The sequence below is a fragment of the Musa acuminata genome, chromosome BXJ1-3 (assembly GCF_036884655.1).
Source record: "Musa acuminata AAA Group cultivar baxijiao chromosome BXJ1-3, Cavendish_Baxijiao_AAA, whole genome shotgun sequence".
NCBI lineage: Eukaryota > Viridiplantae > Streptophyta > Magnoliopsida > Zingiberales > Musaceae > Musa > Musa acuminata.
In genome coordinates, this window is record NC_088329.1 from 43184157 (window position 1) to 43202940 (window position 18784).

At 40.8% G+C, this 18784-nt stretch overlaps 3 protein-coding genes across 14 annotated transcripts in view; 1 reads left to right on the top strand and 2 right to left on the bottom strand.

Moving 5' to 3' along the window:
• The window catches only part of LOC135632804 (uncharacterized), a 29529-nt gene extending 14740 nt beyond the window's left edge, over positions 1-14789 (top strand). For 2 of the 12 annotated variants that reach the window (XM_065141590.1, XM_065141650.1), the window contains 10 exons: positions 725-784; positions 1662-1702; positions 1890-1967; positions 2061-2145; positions 6540-6703; positions 6782-6839; positions 7029-7466; positions 9067-9351; positions 9828-10192; positions 10349-10608. In XM_065141590.1, coding sequence (XP_064997662.1) covers positions 725-784; positions 1662-1702; positions 1890-1967; positions 2061-2145; positions 6540-6668 — 393 coding nt within the window. In that variant the 3' untranslated portion in view covers positions 6669-6703; positions 6782-6839; positions 7029-7466; ... (1 more) ...; positions 9828-10192; positions 10349-10608. Of the gene's footprint in view, positions 1-618; positions 785-1661; positions 1703-1889; positions 1968-2060; positions 2146-4849; positions 5075-6539; positions 6704-6781; positions 6840-7028; positions 7467-9066; positions 9352-9423; positions 9702-9827; positions 10193-10338; positions 10609-11265; positions 11346-11549; positions 12722-12896 lie in introns of those variants that run through there. The other 10 variants (XM_065141602.1, XM_065141614.1, XM_065141599.1 and 7 more) reach the window with 10 other exon arrangements.
• On the bottom strand, positions 11458-14124 carry LOC135632852 (probable polygalacturonase). The gene is made up of 6 exons (XM_065141686.1): positions 13985-14124; positions 13025-13387; positions 12726-12846; positions 12477-12651; positions 12333-12403; positions 11458-12258 (listed from the first exon to the last, which is right to left on the bottom strand). The coding sequence occupies exons 1-6, from the start codon at positions 14021-14023 to the stop codon at positions 11552-11554; spliced, it is 1476 nt and encodes a 491-aa protein (XP_064997758.1). The 5' UTR covers positions 14024-14124; the 3' UTR covers positions 11458-11551.
• Positions 14790-16696: 1907 nt separating the features above from the next.
• LOC103978658 (flavone O-methyltransferase 1) lies at positions 16697-18566 on the bottom strand. Its single transcript, XM_009394522.3, has 4 exons — positions 17958-18566; positions 17455-17765; positions 17320-17384; positions 16697-17196 (listed from the first exon to the last, which is right to left on the bottom strand). Exons 1-4 carry the CDS (start codon positions 18371-18373, stop codon positions 16900-16902), a joined length of 1089 nt encoding a protein of 362 aa, XP_009392797.2. The 5' UTR covers positions 18374-18566; the 3' UTR covers positions 16697-16899.
• Positions 18567-18784: the final 218 nt, after the last annotated feature.

Here is an 18784-nt window from a genome sequence, read left to right on the forward strand (position 1 = left end):
GGACTGCTCTGGTTGTCCATATTAAATCCTTTGGAAAGTTGAATTGAAGTTTGGTTGAAAAGTAATTTGTAAACAAAAATTAAATATTTATTTTTTTTGAAAATTAAGAAACTTAAACTTTGGGAATAGATAAACTTCAGCTACCCAGCATTTAGCTTAATTTTTTAGAGGTAATATCTAACTCAGACAAGCTTGGATCATTGAGTGACTGAACCATCACAGTTTACGTGGAATTGATTCATTCGTCAACTCTGAGGTGATATAAGCTTGGATAATATGATCCATTTAGGACAGGGCTTGGCTGACAAATCAATTATTTTGGTGTTGGAATTTCGATTTTGGCTCATGCCAATCTCAGTCTTTGGCCTATGTTTGTTCCGGTATACTTTTCCATGTAAGTTGAGGACAATCTTGATCTTGATTACATTGATGATAAGGGCATTTTCTTAGGACACATTCTCATATTACAATTTTGAAACTGATGTTTCCTCATCATTCCTTGTCTTTCTGCTTTAAAGATGATACATGGTAGTATTTTGCTAAAATTTTAACTCTCATATTTTGAATTGGTATTGGAGTAGAACTATCTTTCACCATAGGTCTTGGTCTCTTATCCAGATAGGAATTGTTGCTGAGCTAATGCTGAAGATATATTTTCATGCTTCATTATTTTTATATGTCCAAAGGATTCTATGGTGTTAGTTGCTCGTGTGGCCATGTGCAGGTGTTGTTGATTATACGTTTTCTGCAGCATGAACACCATGTTGGTCGGCCTAATAACCAAGTAAGTACTCAGTATTTTATGGAAAAAAAATGAATTTTTATTTCATCATGAACTAGGAGTCAGGGTTAATCAAACTTTATAAGTCGTGCAAGACATGACAGATAAAATGGTAAATGCTAATTGAATAACATGCTTTAACTTTAATTTGTTCCATCCAGGGTTGCTGATCCTTTTTTATTTGTCTATGCTAGTATGTTGAATGGCATGCACAAGTGAAATCATTTCTTGTAGTGTGATTCATACTTGGATCAGCATGTTATGGAATGTGGTTAGGTATATTATTCCATGAAACATGCCAATTGAACTTCAGGATTGACTGTTCTAGTGGGGGGCAAGACACAAATGAAAGCCTATTAGTTTCATATCTTGGATCAACCACATGTTAATCAATAAAAAAGGATAGCTCAGTGCATAAGACTCACTAATGCAGGGTCTGCAGAGCTGGTCAATGTACACAGCCTTACTACTGCAAGTAGTTTTCATATCTTCAAACCTTGGTCACCTAGATTGCAAAGGAGCAACTGCATGCTATCCAGTGTTTTTTATTTATTGAAACATTTAATTGTCTTTTGTTTTTTCTGCAAGGCTCTCCGATGTGTACTCTCACAAGTCCATGATACAGTTCAGGAAACTCTCTCTCTTTTTGAGCCTGACTAACATTAATTATTTTTTCCTTAGTTTTTATCATGCTCTTTATTTTAGGTTCCTTAGGTAGAAGCCTGTACAACATGACTTGTTTAGCTGTGTAGTCTTTTGTGATAAATGAATTTTGTAAACCAGATATTTGATGTTATACACTTTTCTAGCATGACTAAGAATTGCAAAGTTGATGATGTACTTTCAGCTCTGTAACTTATATCACTTGTGGTTTTGGCAGAACCTTGGTGGCCTTCTGATGGACTTTCTCTACTTCTTTGGGTAAGGAAATGTTGCTTTAGGTTTTCTTCTAGTCAAACATTTATGGACATTTGAACATATTTTGGCATGGCCACATTTCTGTTTCTATGGGATTTTCCCACTGTATGATTCGAGAGTATATCTGGTTTCAGTGTAATCAAAATTCAAACATGCAACTTAATCCCATATTTTTTTTGTTCACTTGCAGGTATATTTTTGAACCACGTCATATGCGTGTTTCAATCCAAGGAAGTGGAATTTATATGAACCGGGAAAGAGGACTCAGGTTAGATAATGGAATTTTATGTATTATTTAGTTAGACTTCCAGATTGTGGCATCTTGACTTGCTTTTTATTATTTTTATTGTTTGATTTGCAGCATCGATCCAATTCATATTGATGACCCTCTTTATCCAACTAATAATGTTGGAAGAAACTGCTTCCGTATACATCAGTGTATCAAGGTCAGTTCCTGATTTTCTATTCTTTCATGCACATTAATCTACAGTTACAAAATACTATGTTTCACTTGGTATGCTTGGAAGCTTTTTCTGCATTTACGGCTTTTCAGCCTCCCTTTTCTTGCATGAACACAATCACGAAGCTTGATGCGTGAAATTCCTCACTACCTTTGGCCCGTCCTTGGTCTGCATTGCATAATTTTGCGTTTTCTTCCTAGATATATGTTGCTACTATGATAATACTTTTGCAACTTATAAAGAGTTAAATGGATGCTTGTTGGGGACACTTGTACTGTCACTAAAATCAAGAGCCGGAGTTCTGTTTTGTTATTTTTTTATTGGGTTTTTATCATCATATACCAGGTTACTTGGTAAACTCAGCCTGCACAGTTTCCCTGGATCTTTAAAGTTGTAAGGTTTCATTAGGTAAACAAATATTTTCTTGTACTATGCTTTTCAACCTTTTCGTTGAGAACAAATTATGTAATTGTAGCACTGGAGGCCCAGTCCATCTTATATTGATTGCTGCAATATTTGACTTTTTTTATACATGACTTTCCAAAAGTACACCAGTATCGAGGAACCAAACAATATATACAGGATTTCAGTTGGAGTTAAAATTGTATGGTAATCTCCCTAGATTTTCATTCAAGAATACAAGAAATTGAAGGAAAGAGATCAAACGAGAGAGAAGAGAAATAAAAGAGAGAAGAGAAAATCAAAGATAAGGCCTGGAATTTTAGATAGCTATATTTCGTTCATGAGAATTTTATATAGCTACGTTTCATTCATGAGGATGAAAGTAGACCTTGGTACAATGGAAAGGCTCCTTTATGACCTGATAGACTAGAGTTTGAGTCACGAAAATCATCTCTATGTGTTTAGAGGTAAGGTTAGACTGCGTGCATTGACTCTCCCCAGATTCCACATTGGCTCTTTGTATTTAGAGGTAAGGAGCATCATGCACTATGCCCTTTTTATTTATGTTTGTTTCATGATAATATGCAGGAAATTACCAGTTCATTCCAACAACCACCCCCTCTAATCTATAGATACCAACTCATAACTCATGTTATGATACTTGACACAAAATTGTCTAAGGGGACCTACTCTATGTCCTCTTTAATATTTTTAGTCATGACTTGAGGAGTTTTGATTATATTAAATTGTAATCACTAATTGTGCACAATAAAATACTTTTTGGAACAGTTTTAAGACTTCAAGAAGTGTGACAAAAAGGGAACATCACAATTTACATGAAAATCTTTACAAATAGGAAAGACCAACTAAAGTTAGTATGAATAGCCTTGGTTTCTTAGTTTTATGATGTTGGCTAGAAAGTGGAAAGAGAAATCAATTCAGTTTAGAAAAACCTTGAAGTTTGATTCATCTGATCCTAAATCTTACCTGGCCAGACTATTAGTTCCTTTTGCTGTATCCTGTCATGTCCTTGATATGCTATAATATTCCCCTATTGCCTACTTCCTCATAGTTGGTGAGATGGACCCAAAACAAGTTTCCTCTTCGTCAGAACTTTGATTAACTGCTCTTAGCTTTATTGATCATTTTCTGTGACAACTTGATGGTCTTATGGTAAAATCACAGTGTCAAGATTTAAGTCATCTATTGTGTTCGGCTATCTTACTCATCAGCTCCTTGACCATGGAAACATTCATGAGTATCTCCTATCAACCCAATCGCTGGAATGCTTGTGACCACCTTTGATCAATTCTATTGGTTGGGCTCATTGGAACATGCTTTTGTTGACTTTGCCGTAGTTAACTGGTTCTTATAGATTCCTGCTCTTCTGCATGGTTATGATTTTTAGATCTCTAGTTTGTCTATATACTGCTTTTAGGAAAATAAATATGTTAATTTAAGTGCTTCAGTATTTCATCTGACATGCTTCAGTACGGGTAGTTTGAGTATTCTGTGGATGGCATGCATTGGTAATTTGAAAATTAATGCTTCCTTCATATCGATTGAGTTGTTCATTGATCTTTGTGTCGCTAATCACTGAAAGTTTGTCCACTAGATCATCCACTCTGATCTAACTTTGTTGCAAGGTGTACACTAACAGTGATTGGGTAAAACTAAACAAATGGGGAACTTTTTTGGATTGAATTGGATGATAGCCTGCTTGTGGATTCATTTGACAGATACTGATAGAAGAGAAATGATAGGAGAATTAGAGAGGGAAAAAAGAGAACAAAATGATAAGGTAGGAGGACAAGGGCTTACATCTTAAGTTCCGATTTCATCCAAAAGAATGTGAATGATCTCCAATTTACTAGCCAATCACACATGTAAACCTGTATTTAGCCTGGCTTAAGTACAGGTTCGTGGTTGCTGTTGGTTTCCATTTGGAGATATTGAAAAATAGTCTTGAAAATACAAATTTTGTCATCTGTCTTCCAAGGCTCACATGAAGATATTTATGTTTGAAAATAATGTGGATAGAGGTTGCTATTCTGTCTGCTGACACTTTTTAGTTCCCTGGCCACAGTAGTTATATCAAGGATTTAAAAATCTGTGCCACATGATTGTGTGATATGATCAGTATGTGCTGGTCTGAGTGATGACTGTTTATGAACTGCATTGTACTTGGCATTAACTGCTGAAAGTGTATAGAACTACTTTATTTCAGCTGGTCTAGATCATAATTGGTTGAAACTGTTCTAGTCACTGATTGATTCAATGACTTCAGGGCTTTTGCAAGGTGTGCACTTCATCACTGTGATTTAGGACTTTAGCTTGATGACATTGTGAGGGGTGGAGGACCCTGTTCCTTTGGTCTTACTGTCAAAAAAGACGTCATTCATTTTGGACCCATCGGATTCCCCCTTCCTCCTCCTCCTTTTCCTCTGAATGGTACTGTCCGGTGTGCCGTCAGTAAATGGTATTGTACCAGTCTGAGTACAAACAGTTATGGGTCTGTACCCGAAACTTAAATTCTAGGTTTATATTCAATGTCTACCAATTGTTGAGAAGTTGATATGACTCCGATTGTCAGCTATCAATATTTGCTCAGCAACTTAATGAGATCCTGGTGTTCTAGTACTCTTAAATGGTCTTATTTTTATAGAAAAAAGCTTAGATGGTTATGATCATTACAATAATGATGGTGCATATATGTGTTCATGTTTGTAAATTTATTGGCATATGTGTATGAGCAAATTTATTAGATTATATAGTATGGTACATATACTATATGCAGTAGTTTATGTGGTCCATATATAAATACCCATGATCTTCATATCTAGGAAAAATATAAAATTGTGGCAGATTACAGAGATGGTAACAATAAATCATGCTTGTAGAGAGTACACTGATCAATAACATTTATATTCATTTTGTTATATTGTGAAGCAAGTGGGAAGTAGTAACTTCTTCAGGATTTTGAGAAGTAATAACTAATGTTGTATAGTTCAGCTTAAAAAGATTACTTATTAACAAGAATAAAAAGGTGTAAAGCAAGGTTCTTAGTTTCATATCGTACCGACATGCCGAGCTTTGCTTGGTACGATACGATATGGGCGTACCGAGTGGTACGCCAGGGTGTACCACTCGGTATATATATACATATAATATAAAAATAAAAAATTAATATATAAAATATAAAAAATAATATAAGAAAAGAGAAAAAAAGGAGGCATATGTTGCCTCGGCGACGTTGCCTCCTTTTCTTCTCGTCGCGTCAGACGAGGAGAAGAACGCGGTCTTCTCCTCATCTGCGGCATTCGGTGAAGACGTCGAAGGTTGCATACGTCTTCGCACGAGGAGAAGAACGCGGTCTTCTCCTCATCTGCGGCATTCGGCGAAGACGTCGAAGGTCGCAGACATCTCCGGCCTTCGGCGAAGAAGCTGAGCCGTCGCCTCTCTGTTACCTCCTGGATCGGGATCGTTGAGGGAGGGTGGCGCTGGATCAGGAAGCGTTGAGGTTCTCCCGATTCTCCCTCTTCTCCCTTGATGCTTATTTTTCCCTTGCTGCAGCCAGGCTGATACCGGTCGGTAGCGGGCAGCGACGATCGAAATCGACCGTTACCGACCTGTTTCGGGTGGTAACGGTCGAAATATCGACCGTTGCCGCTTGATACAGCCCTGTATCATCTGATACGAGGCTAGATCAACGGTACCGCCCGAAATTAAAATCCTTGGTGTAAAGGAAGCATCATATGCTACCACAAATTATGAACATGTGGCCTATGCAGCACATGCAACTTGCATTTGTGCATTATCACTGCTATTCACTTTGCTGCATTGCACATATTACCGAACCATATAAGCTTCACAGCCAGCTTTATGTATTGCATTTTGATAATGATTGTCTACATCTTATTCCATGGATGTATTTAAGTTTTTGTTATGTCAAACCATCATGACATTGATATGGACAGGCTTTTGCTGATGCTTACTCTGTGCTGGAAAATGAGTTACCCCACTTTTCTGGTAATTCTGTTCCAAGTTCAACCGGAAAATTCAGGCTACTTCAAAAGATCATTTCAAATATTGATTGCGTGGAGTAAAATTCTATCACGAGGATTTTTTGATTCCTTGAATGGTATTGGTACTTCCAGCTTTATTATTGATGTCTATTGGGTCTAGTATTATTTTGGCCTGACTCTTATTCTTTGATTAGGCTGGTCATTTTGTTGACAAGTGAATCACCTACATATGGATCTTTTTTAGTTTCCAAGGTATGTTATATATCAGTATTAATATAATTTCTGCATAGTGATCTAACTCTGAATGAAATCCTCTTTTCTTGTTATGAAATGAGGCCTTGCTACGCTATATGCATTTTTCTCATGAATCAGCTCTGATATGGAGATCTGCTGATGTAACTGTCAACAAAGACCGCTTTAACCTTTGCTTCTTCTTGGTAGGTGTTGCTGCTCCTTGAACTAGAAGTCTGGGGTTGCTGATCTGATGTTCTGATGGCATCTTAAATATTGATTTTATTGATTTCGTTGGAACATTTCATCATCACTTGCTTTATTGTTTCTTGGGACAACTGAAGAGAATATGTTCATTAGTGGCCCAGCATTCAGAGTGATTTTGGGTATATAGTCCATCGAGGAGCTGGCCTATGTAACTGTTCTGTGCCTAGAGAGCTCAAGTCACTGAGTATGCATGTGAATGTCTCTGTTCTTGTTTGTGCATTTGCTTTCATACGAGAGATTCTATTGCCACCTGACATTGGATTTTTATGCTAAAATGGTTTTACAACATATAGGAGTGCTAAAAGTGCTAATCCAAAGTCTTATGGCGTTTCCAAATCAAGAAAGTTCTTACGCCTGAAACTCTTCATCTGGACACCGAAGGTGAGAAACAGGATTTCACGACATAAGTTTTTTGTAAAGAAGTTATAATTTCTTGATACTAATCAAGGAATGCCATATCATGTACCGGACCCATACCAGTCACTGGCCAGACCAGTATGTCCAGTACTGGTCGGTACTAGTGTACCAACATAGTACACCGATATTTACCAGTGTTTCAAAGATGAAGGAGAAGAGGAAGGCACAGTGGAGGAGGAGGAAGGAGGAAGAAAAAGGAAGAGGAAGGAAGAAGATGAGGTGGTGGAGGAGGTGGAGGAAGGAAGAAGTGGAAGTGGTGGAGGAGAGAGAAGGAAGAAGAGGAAGCGGTGTAAGAGGAGGAAGAAGAGGAGGGAGTGTACCAGGAGGTAGGTGGTGGTGGCAAATGGTATGAGCAGCAACATCGAACAGCAGCAACGGTGGCATCAGTTCCACATGCCCCATGAGAAGAGGGCTCGTGTTCACGAGCCCCAATTGGTGTTTTTCTTTTTATTTGTTTTATGTTGAGTTGGACCGGACCGGTACATGCCACTCGTTTTGTACCAGTCCAGGTGAAATGGACTTCCTTGATACTAATAGCAAGTGTTGGCGAAAGACTTGTTATCTCCTTTTTTTCTGTCAAATGGTATTAGTGTACATTATGATTTGTTGTTGTTGCTGTTGTGATAATAACAATATAATTGCACAACCTCTTGTGTCATTTTCCAAAAAAATTTTGTTAGTTAGTATGATGTAATTCACCTTGGACATTTGATAATACTTCCCAACAATTTGCATAAGTTTGTAGTGATCATACCTGTTACTTTTGCCTTCTGAATTCTTTATTTCTGCCATTTTTTCTAGTACTAGACGTGTGTCATAGTTAGGAACAAGTTTCATTTGCTTTTTCTTCAATGTCGAATGATCGGAGCATTGTTGGGTGGAGTTATGGAATTAGATTCAACAAGTACATGGGATTGTAGTTAATTGCATTATTGTACTACAAGAAAATATAAACTGGGTAAATGATCATTTTCTGGTTTACTTAAACCAGCACAAATGGAAAAGAACACTAAATGATGAGTTTCTATGATTGAAGGGATTAGTTGGTTGTCGAGCTGTGCTTAAGTGGTCGTTATCTCAATTTCATGTTTAATTGTTTTCCGGAAGGGGATTTTTTTTCTTTTGTAGTTCTATATTTTCTCTCATTGTTTGCAGATTCTACTCTTGTTTATTGTGGAATGCTTCTTGTCTAGGACATTTTACAATCAATTGTATAAACTTTATTGTGTGAATTGAGATTTCAGAAATGGTGTGTTTCATAGTAATTTCTTCCTTTTTGGATGTTTTGTCATATCCATGCATGTCTTGTGTACATTGATAAAAGGATTATGCACTAGATTTAGTTCACGGCAAATTATGCACTAGATTTATTCATGGCAACAGCATAATCTGACATATTGTTTTCTTATAGTAGTCATCATTTATATACATTTTAAGGTTTCAATGTTTCAAACATACATACAGTTCCAACAAGGGAGTGATTCATGAATCTAGGATCGCACCTCTGTTATGCATGAAGGCTTTGTGAATTCTAAATTGACCCAATTTTTTTGGCTTGAATCAGGCAGCTTTTGCTCTAATTGGACCGCTAACCAGTCCAAGTCTATAAATTGCCTTCGGTGCTTTATTACAAGTTTTGATTAAGCTTCAACAAGTTTTGATATTTTGAGGCCATAAGCCCCCAACACTACACGGAGATTCATTTCATTGCTCCTTTCTGCTCCTCGTTGGGCCTGGCCACGTAAAGAGGAGAAGGGACATCCCACCCAATTATTTCTGGGTGGGCTTCGTTACTTCTTTCCAAGCCTTGTCATTGCTTGTTGCACCCAAGAAGGAAAAGCTATGCTGGGTAAGTATTTTATTTGTTTCTTTTTTGTGTTGACACTTCTGTTTACCATCATTTTTTAATTTTCTTTTCCAGTGGCACAACGATCGAACCGGCTAGCATGGCAAGGAATGCATAATTTTACGGGCAATTAACATTCTTAGTGCTGCTAGAACCTAATTCCATTATTCTACATATTTAAGCACTTGGAAAGAATCACCATACTGTAATGTAGATTCAGACTTCCAGCTAGACATGTTCTTGTAATTTGTTGTACAACCTTTTGGTTAGGAGATTTTACTGGAGAGTATCTCTTCTACTAGATGGATAAGTTTTGGACAATGTGTTTACCATCTTGAAATTGTTGATGTTGAGCTCCAATTTTCTCTAAATGAATTGATGCTTGTCATTAACTACTACACCCTTGCTTTCAGATGGGTGCTGAGGTTGATTCATAGAAAATTTAAGCTGGATTTGATTTGTGCTTTGCTTCTGGATAGGTTCATACAGCTGAATGTCGGAGAAACCAGGGGGTGTCTGGTTGCAGTCTTGAAAAGCATAACTGGACGTGGAACTGTTATGAGTCCAAGAGTACCTCCATCTTCAACAATTTAATATGGAGAAGGGTGGGACTTTTAAGGGCTTAAGGCATGGCAGGCTTCTCTCTGTATTATAAATATTTCGTAATCTGGTTCGACTCAGTAAAAATGATCTTTTGGAAGGTGTTATAATTTCAATGGTAGATACAATGATGAGAATGCTCACTGAGGGTGAAAAGCCAAGAACGCACAAGGACGAAGCAAAAAAGCCATTTTGTGCATCTTATCCTGTATTATGCTGAAACATGTTCCTCCATGCTTTCCAGGTAATCTTCCTCACTGTCTGGTAACAAGATATGATGTATATAGCAGTTAGTTTAGGATGTCCATCCAAACACCAGAACTTGCAATTTGTCTTTAGTGTGACTCTATGTTAATATTGTTTTACATTTTTATCTTGTAACATGTTAAGGATCTCCCAGGTTAGAAGTTTGGATGGACGCACCGCAATTTTGGTTCAGAGACACCAGTCCCATACTCGTTTGAAGTTTAAGCAATTTCAGATTGGCATTATTAGGTCAATGTTGAAGTTGTAGTTTGATTATTGTCATTTGTGTTTAATATGGTTCCTAATGGATTGTGTATCTTTTTATATGTTTAAATATTTGCCTCACTGTTAACCATCTTATGGGTTATTGTACCTTCATTCCCAATTATCAGATATATTTGATATCTATCTGCATCAGATAATTCCTTGGGAGTAGTTGATTACAATTACAAGTGTGTTATTATATGATACTAGTAGCCTACAAGTAGTTGATTACATGTGTTACCCAAATTGTTGGTTACAAGTGTTATCTAATGATTCTAGAAGCTTACACATTCAGTATATTTGTCATTATAGATTTTAGTAAAAGGTAAGGATAATTGATTTTTAGTATTAGTTTGTTCGTAACATGTTTTAAATGGTATTATCATAATCTGGACCTTTCTTATGATAGGTAATGAAATCAATTGCAGTGACATATATGTAAGTTTTTGAGTCTGTAGGATTTAAATGGAAAATATGTTAGAATTAAGTTAACATGATTACATGCAGGGATCATTGATTGTTGATGGATTTATGTGCAATTTTGTTCCAAAAAGCTCCTTCTAAATATGTGGATGGATCAGTGGCCTGTGATTGAAAAATTGTTTCGTATACAGTAATTTACAAAGTGTTTGTACTTCTGCAGTACTTGAATTGCTTATTTCGTGACTAGCAGAATTTCTAATAAAATTTTGATTTAGGTCGGTTTAGCATCTGCCTTTTTTCCATTGTTTGCAATAGCCTAAAAGATTTTTATGCTTTCGTCATAATTGGATTGGTTTTCATTTGTATCTTCCAAATGAGAAATAGGTGAAGTGATGCAGTAGACAAGGCTGAATCAACAGCGTGAGATGTATAATAGAGGCGCGATACAGATTTCGTCCATAAAGGTATGATCTCGGTCATTCTTCTTAAACTCTTCAATTGTTTTGGTTGGTCGGCAAACTCTAATGTTACCTTTGTTCGAAGCCTGTTACTGTCCTGTAGCGATGACTCCAAGCATGGTAGAATTGTGTAAAGTCTTCACTCATAGTAAAGATCCACTGCAGTCGTACAGGTGCTGATGACTTACACACGAGAAGCTATACTTACAGGGTCAAGCATCGTAGGACTTTATATAAGTGCACTGTTGGAGTTGGAAGCCATCCATGGGCGAAGCATCAGTAGGGAACGGGCATGGCGCAGCGACCGCCCCCTGATCTGCGAGCGAAGCACAAGCTGCCGGAGTCACACCGCTCGAAACCCCTGCGACATCAGCGCAGTACCATGGCGTCTTCATCGACTTCGCCAGCTGAACCGTGACGTTGGAGACGCAGATGCCGGTGAAGGGTGCGCTGGGGATGCCCTCCAGCCTCGCCGCCATGGTGACGTTGTAAGCCACCACCTCGCTGTAGCTGATCCCGTCCACCACCGGGATGGCGTTGGGGTCGTACTTGTCGTCGGGGTGCGACTTGTAGCTCCCCGTCATCCAGAAGACCCACTTCATGGTGTTCAGATTCATCCTCCGCACGAAGACGTCCTTCACGTAGGCGCCTCTGCCCACCGCCGTCTTGATCCGGATGCCCGACTCCGAGTTCAGCGCGGTGATGTCCTCCGCCCTCACGTCTCGGATCCCGCCGGACATCTCGCTCCCTAGGGCGATCACGGCGCTGGTCGGCGACACGCAGGTGAGCCTTCTGATGACGATGTGCTGGCTCGGCATCCCGTAGGAGATGCCGTACTCGTCCCACCCGCTCTTGATCGCCACGCAGTCGTCGCCGGACACTATGTAGCAGTCCTCGATCCGGACGTTGTAGCAGGAGTCTGTCAGATCAAGAAGAAGAACCTGAGCAACTCATGTATCCCTAATCACACACTACACGGAACAGCATGAGCACCTGGGTTGATTCCGTCGGTGTTGGGGGAATGAACCGGTGCAAGAATGGTGATCCCGGAAACGACGATGTTACTGCACAACCCAACCGATGCGGTGAGGAAACAGAGAACGACGGAAGACTCGAGTACAAGAAATGGAAGTAGACCTGCTGTAGACCGGATGGATGTTCCATGCAGGGGAATTGAGCAAGGTGAGGTTGGAGATGAAGATCTGGTCGGAGTGCATCAGCTCGATGAGGTATCCTCGAGTGTACTTGAGCTTGTTGCTGTGGAACTGCGACCACCACGAGGCGCCCTGCCCATCGATCGTTCCATTGTCCCCTGACATGAAATGAAATCTCAGTCTCAGAACAGTGACTTACTTCACGGAAAGGGAAGAAGCTGCAAACAGGTACCTGTGATGATCACATCGGTGAGGTTTGATCCACCGATAAGACTGCTGTATCTTCCACCAGGCCCATCCCTTCCTCTCCCGTAGGAGGGCAAGGGATCAATGATCGGCCATTCTTTTATATCCTGTTGCAGCATATATCCAAACTAAATGTGTTAGTCTTGCCTGCTTGCAGATACTTTCTGCAGTTTGACTCCGTGCGTCAACGATAAAGGCTGACGATGTTTTACCATACAAAGGTATATGTCATCACATCTCTGCTATGTATCAATTATGAGGAGGAGGAGTGGGCGGGGAGATTACCTGGGTGGCGAGGATGACGGCATCGCGGTGGAGGAAGAGGGTGAAGGAGCTGGTGAGGTTGAAGGGCCCGGTGAGCCACCGACCGGCGGGGACGAAGAGCATCCCGCCGCCGTCGGAGGCGAACTGGCTGAGGTGCGAAACCGCAGCCTGGAACGCCGCCGTGTTGGAGGTGGCGCCGTCGCCGACTCCGCCGAAGTCCGACAGGGACGCCGTGTGGGCCCGGCAAGCGGCGGCCGAGTACTTGAACTGCTCCACCCCTCCGCCTTTGCCGTCCTCGCTGCCACCGGGTAACTGGCGCTTTCTTCTGATGCATTCCGCCGGTCCGATGAACGCCGCCGCCACCAGCAGCCACGTCGCTAGAATCTGGCAGCGAAAAGACGATGAATGGTTAGGGAAGAATCAACATTTACAACGGAGCTAAATCTCTGATCCTTTTCACTGTTCCTCGCAGGATCGACACGTAAAAGACGGTTCTTTTGCGATGAAGAAGCGATCTTTGAGGTGGAACTCCAGGAAAAGAGGTGGAGCAAGAACGCAATCCGCAGCGTCATCCTCTCGTTTGCATGCTTCAACATCGATTGATAAGATGAACGGATCAATCCGAGATCAGAGGCTACGAGTTAAAGTTTCGGTTTTTCCCTGTCCTCGAAGGTAAAAAAAATGATTCCTTTTCCTTTAGGAGGAACTCAAGAAAGGGATGACAAGAACGCAATGCGTCAAGTCGCTCTCTTGCTTTGGCAAAAAAGATCACTCTTTTATCGACATTTGAAGAAAAAGGATGCATAGAAGTAAAAAATGAAGCTTTTTTTGGAGAATCAGAAAAGGGCGAAGAAGGGAATGATAACAAAGAAGAAGCAGAGGAGAAGGAAATGGTCCATACTCTGCTTCCGTTCAACCTAAAACAAGAAGAAGAAGGAGGAGGAGGAGGCCATGAGAGAACAGAGACGGTAACGGTGATACCAGTGGGAGTGAGATGCTGCTGCGCCCTTGCAACTCCATCGTCGATGTCCCTCAGCGACCGGACTTGCGACGAAGACGAGGGGGAGGGCGGGCAAATGGAGTCCATTTATAGGGGCTTCTCTCGTACACCATCATATCCCTTCGGCGTATAGGGTGTGTCCATTGGCGTCACATCAGAGACGTATCTACCTCAACACGATGTGGCATTGATAACCGATATTGGATCTCGATTTAGACCTTTTAACCGGATAGAATGTAAGATGGAGAGATCTATGAGATGAAATCGAAACATAACATCAAGAATTAATCTTTTCATATATTATACAGATATATCATCAAACATTTTCATTGTAATCACATAGCTTTAGTGATGCATTTTTTGTGTAATGATACATCGAGTTGTAATGGTCTTCCGAGGAATCAGTACATGCGAGATAAACATCAAGACGAAAGAGAGAGAGAGAGAGAGAAAGGGCGACACATCAAACAGTGTTTGTTGACGTTACCTGATTCCAGAAGACGCAGCAGGAGGCAACAATTAAGGCCCGTGATCGTTGCTTCGTCGGCATGCGCGCCCGTGCTCCGCCCCGATCACGGGCGGAGAGGCCGGTGCGGTGACCCACCACAAATCCTCACGTGAACGTGAAAGTAACGAGAAGACGGAGCAGCAGAGCAGGAGTCAAAGCGTCGTGCTGACACATCGCGACTGCAGAGCTCCGAACATTTTTGTTTTTGTTTTGGGATAGTTGATGTTTTCATGTTTGTTTGTTTGTTTTTATTTATCAAGAACACAATTTTCTTTAAATTTTTAGAAATATTCATATAACGGGTGTGACCCTTTTATATTGATCGTGCTGGTGTCAGCACGACATTAGTTTGATCTAGGTCTTGATTTAAGTTGGACCGTTCAAAACGAATCGAATCGAGTCGAGTTTGGGTTGAATCAAAAACCAAAGGGAGACGCCTAAGCGAAGATTACATCGATGTGGTATAACCTTATGATAGACAATGGTGATGAGTGATCCTCTTCTCTTCGATGATAAACGGTAGTAGCATCCTAACCTTTTCTGTGGTAACATTCTTCCTTTAACGACGATGACATTCTCATCTCTTTAGTGACAACGGTTAGTGTAATCATATTCTTTTTATGACGACATCCTTTGGTCCTCTCGATAGCCAACTACGACAACATCCTCTGTAGCTTCATTAGCGACATCATCTCCTCTCAGCAATGTCACCATCTCTCCAATGACTTTATAACTAAGTCAAATAACAGAAAATAAGAGTCAACACTAATGTACCTTGAATAAAAAATCTCTTATTTCACCATCTATTAACTCTAAAATTATAAAAAAAAATTATAAAAATTAATATAAAATATGTAAAAAATATTATTATAGTTTTAGAGAAGTTTGAATAGGTTTTAAAACAATTAAATTATTGAACTCTCTAAGATATTTTGTGATATATTTATGTTTCGATTTATCTGTTTTATCCTATAAACTTTCGATATATTGCACCATCATACAACAAAACAAACCTATTTTAGATTTACAATACCGTATCATATCATTTGGTACGGATGATACATATCACTCCGATAGAGGATCGATACGATGATACATCGATACATCTTAGTATATCATATGTCGATATGATCGATATAACTCGATACAATTCAGTACATATCGTACTAATAACTGATCGATATATCGATATGATATTATATTTTGAACCTTTTTATGTGTTAATGTTGTCACGATTTGCGAGATAAAACCTTAGTCATCTTAACACTTTGGAATCCAGAGAGAGAGAGAGAGAGAGAGATATAGATGGCTTTTAACATGCCAACATGTTAACTGTGGTAGAAAAATAAATGATCCCATGTCCTTTACTTATATACACCGTCAAATGAGACAGCCAAGAACAGAATCTTCATGTGAGTTTCTAGAGACGGAACACAGAGACCTCCGACGCACCAACACGACACAACACAGGAGGCAAGAAATGTTCCTCCTCCTTGCCATTAAAGAAACCGACCCACTCGAGTAGCAAACACAGATAGGATGCAAAAGACTCGACTAATATGAGAAACACTCAAACCAAACATGGTTGAGTGCACTGCACGCACTCCTTTGGGAACCCACCATCTCTCATTGCCTTCCTTTGTTTAGTGCACAGTGGGAGCAGCCTCGATGGTCCATTCCTTCAAGCAAACCACAAATCTACCGTTCTGATCGACCTTTGTGCAGGCAATAGATTATTATTTTTGGATGCAAGTTGGCATGTCAGTATCAACATTTCCTTTCCTTTTATTTCTTCTCATTTTTTTTATTAGAAATCTTATCCTAATATTTTCTTATTTTCAGTTTCATTATATAATTATTTTGTTTTGTTTATTGATCTATGAACTCTTTTTTATTATATATATCTATATACTATTATTTTATTAAAACTCAACAAATATTTATTTTTTTATTTTAACACACGCATCACAATTATATATATATATATATATATTATCTATCAAGTATTTACTGAAATGTGTATGATCCCGAATAATGTTAAGATATATATTAAAAAATTATAGATCTTTTCTCATCTTTTTTTAATCATAATCGACATCGTTATTTCTTTTAGATTTAATGATGGTACATTTACGGATTAGATAAAAAATTTTTGAATAACACTTCGTAATCATACCATTTGATCTATCATTATTTAATTTCAATTTATGATATTAAAATTTTTCATATAATAACATAATCATATTTTTTATGTTTACATCGTTGTTTTCATGTTTCAATATTGAAAGCTACGATGAACTCAAGAAAACGATATATGAACTCGCTCAAGCCGGAAACCTGCAAGAAGCATATATGACTGACTCAGTGACTTGCCATGGGAAGTGCAATCTACTTGGTGAACTCTATCACCCAAGCGTTGGCGAAGATGTAGGTGGCTTTGAACCCGGAGAAGCCGGCCTGCTTGGCCAAGCCATGGAACTCCTCCTCCGTCCTCTCTTTCCCACCCGGGTTGTGAGCCAGCATGATGAGGTCGACGTGGAAGACGCCCTGAGCTCGGGGAGTCGGCTCCGGAACCACCGGTAGAACGCACTCCACCACTATCACCTTCCCCTTCTCCGGCAATGCTTCCCAACAGCTCTTCAGTATCTTCGTGCAGTGCTCGTCGCTCCAGTCGTGGAGAATCCACTGTAGTTCATGCCATAGTTCAGACTTACTATCTCTCAAGACTTGTAATTTAACATTTAACCGAGCTTGTTGGACTCTAAATCATCAAATGAGGGGGTTTAATCAAGGTGGAAGCTGACCGACCTTCATCAAGATTGCATCTCCGGAGGGAACACTCGCGAACATGTCTCCGCCGACGTGTTCGACTCCTGCAGCAAACGATATGAGCAGAACGGGATGGTATCGTGGAGACGAAAGGGAAACAGAAGGGAGGAAGACCTGGGAAGGGCGGCGCCTCGGAGATGACGTGGGGGAGGTCGAAGTTGATGGCGTGGATGTGAGGGTGTTTGGAGGTGATCATGAAGAGGGTGGCGCCGATGCCGCCGCCGACGTCGACGAGCCGGTTGACGTCGTCGAAGCCGCGGTAGATGTCGAGGAGCTTCTTGGTGATGATGATGGAGTGGTTCTTCATGCCGTCGTTGAACACTGCGTTGAAGCGGGGGTCGGTGCCGTGGTACTCGAACGCCGTCATGCCGTACGCCCTGTTGAAGGGGATGCCACCGTCCAACACCGCATCCTTCAAGTAGTACCTGCCATCAGATCATGCATATCTCGGGTTAGATCATAGTGATATATAATAGATTTTAGACTAATGAACCGATCTAAATTAGGTATCATAGACTACTTAAGCTCTTATCTTAACATCTTCTAAATCGATCACTTCATGTAGCGCCGCCATGCTACATACTAACTGTAAGATGCGAAGCTAAAGACTGGATTACCAGCTCTCCATGAGGACCTTGTCCTGGTTCATCAAAGCTAAAGCGGCCATGGACACACCGTCCTCGTTCTTGGTCAGGTACTTGCACACCGGGGCCGCCCCGTACGTCCTCGACGGCCTCCCCTCGGCGTCGGCCTCGACGGTGCAGCTGACGATGTTGTAGGCGGCCAGAAGGCGGAGCATGCGGTCCACCATGACGGCCGCATGCGGGTTCTTGGTGGGCAGCCGCGCCGCCACGTCCCCGGGGCTCAGCCTGGCGCCCGGGCCGGCCTTGGTGAGGATCTCGAGGAGGTCGAGCTCGATGGCCGCCTTCAGCGTCATGGGTAGGATGGAGCCGCTCGCGAGCTGCATGGCGTACATGCACGCCTCCTCATCCTCCTCCGGCGTCAGCTGCACCGCGTTCTTGACGGAACCCATGGCCGGCTGGTCTTCAGAGAGAGAGAGAGAGAGAGGGTGGTGGGGTGAGGAGGGGTAGATGGAGGTGGTGGATTTATAGGGGCCTTCGGTTCACCCACCGCACCACCACCAAGGCAACAGCAGGTGGTGGTGGTTTGATGATGGGTGTGGCAGAGCTAACGAGTAAAAGAGGAAGGCGGGTGTGGCTTTCTGCACAACGGTGTTGCCTTGGTGGTGGTGGTTTGATGATGGGTGTGGCAGAGCTAACGAGTAAAAGAGGAAGGCGGGTGTGGCTTTCTGCACAACGGTGGCATGTCCTCCTCCCTCCCCTACTGCTGAAACAATGATTAATAAGTCCTTCATGTTTGCACAACCCTTTTCACTTTTTCACTTTATTTTTGGGAGGTATGACAATAGAATATTGGTTTTAAA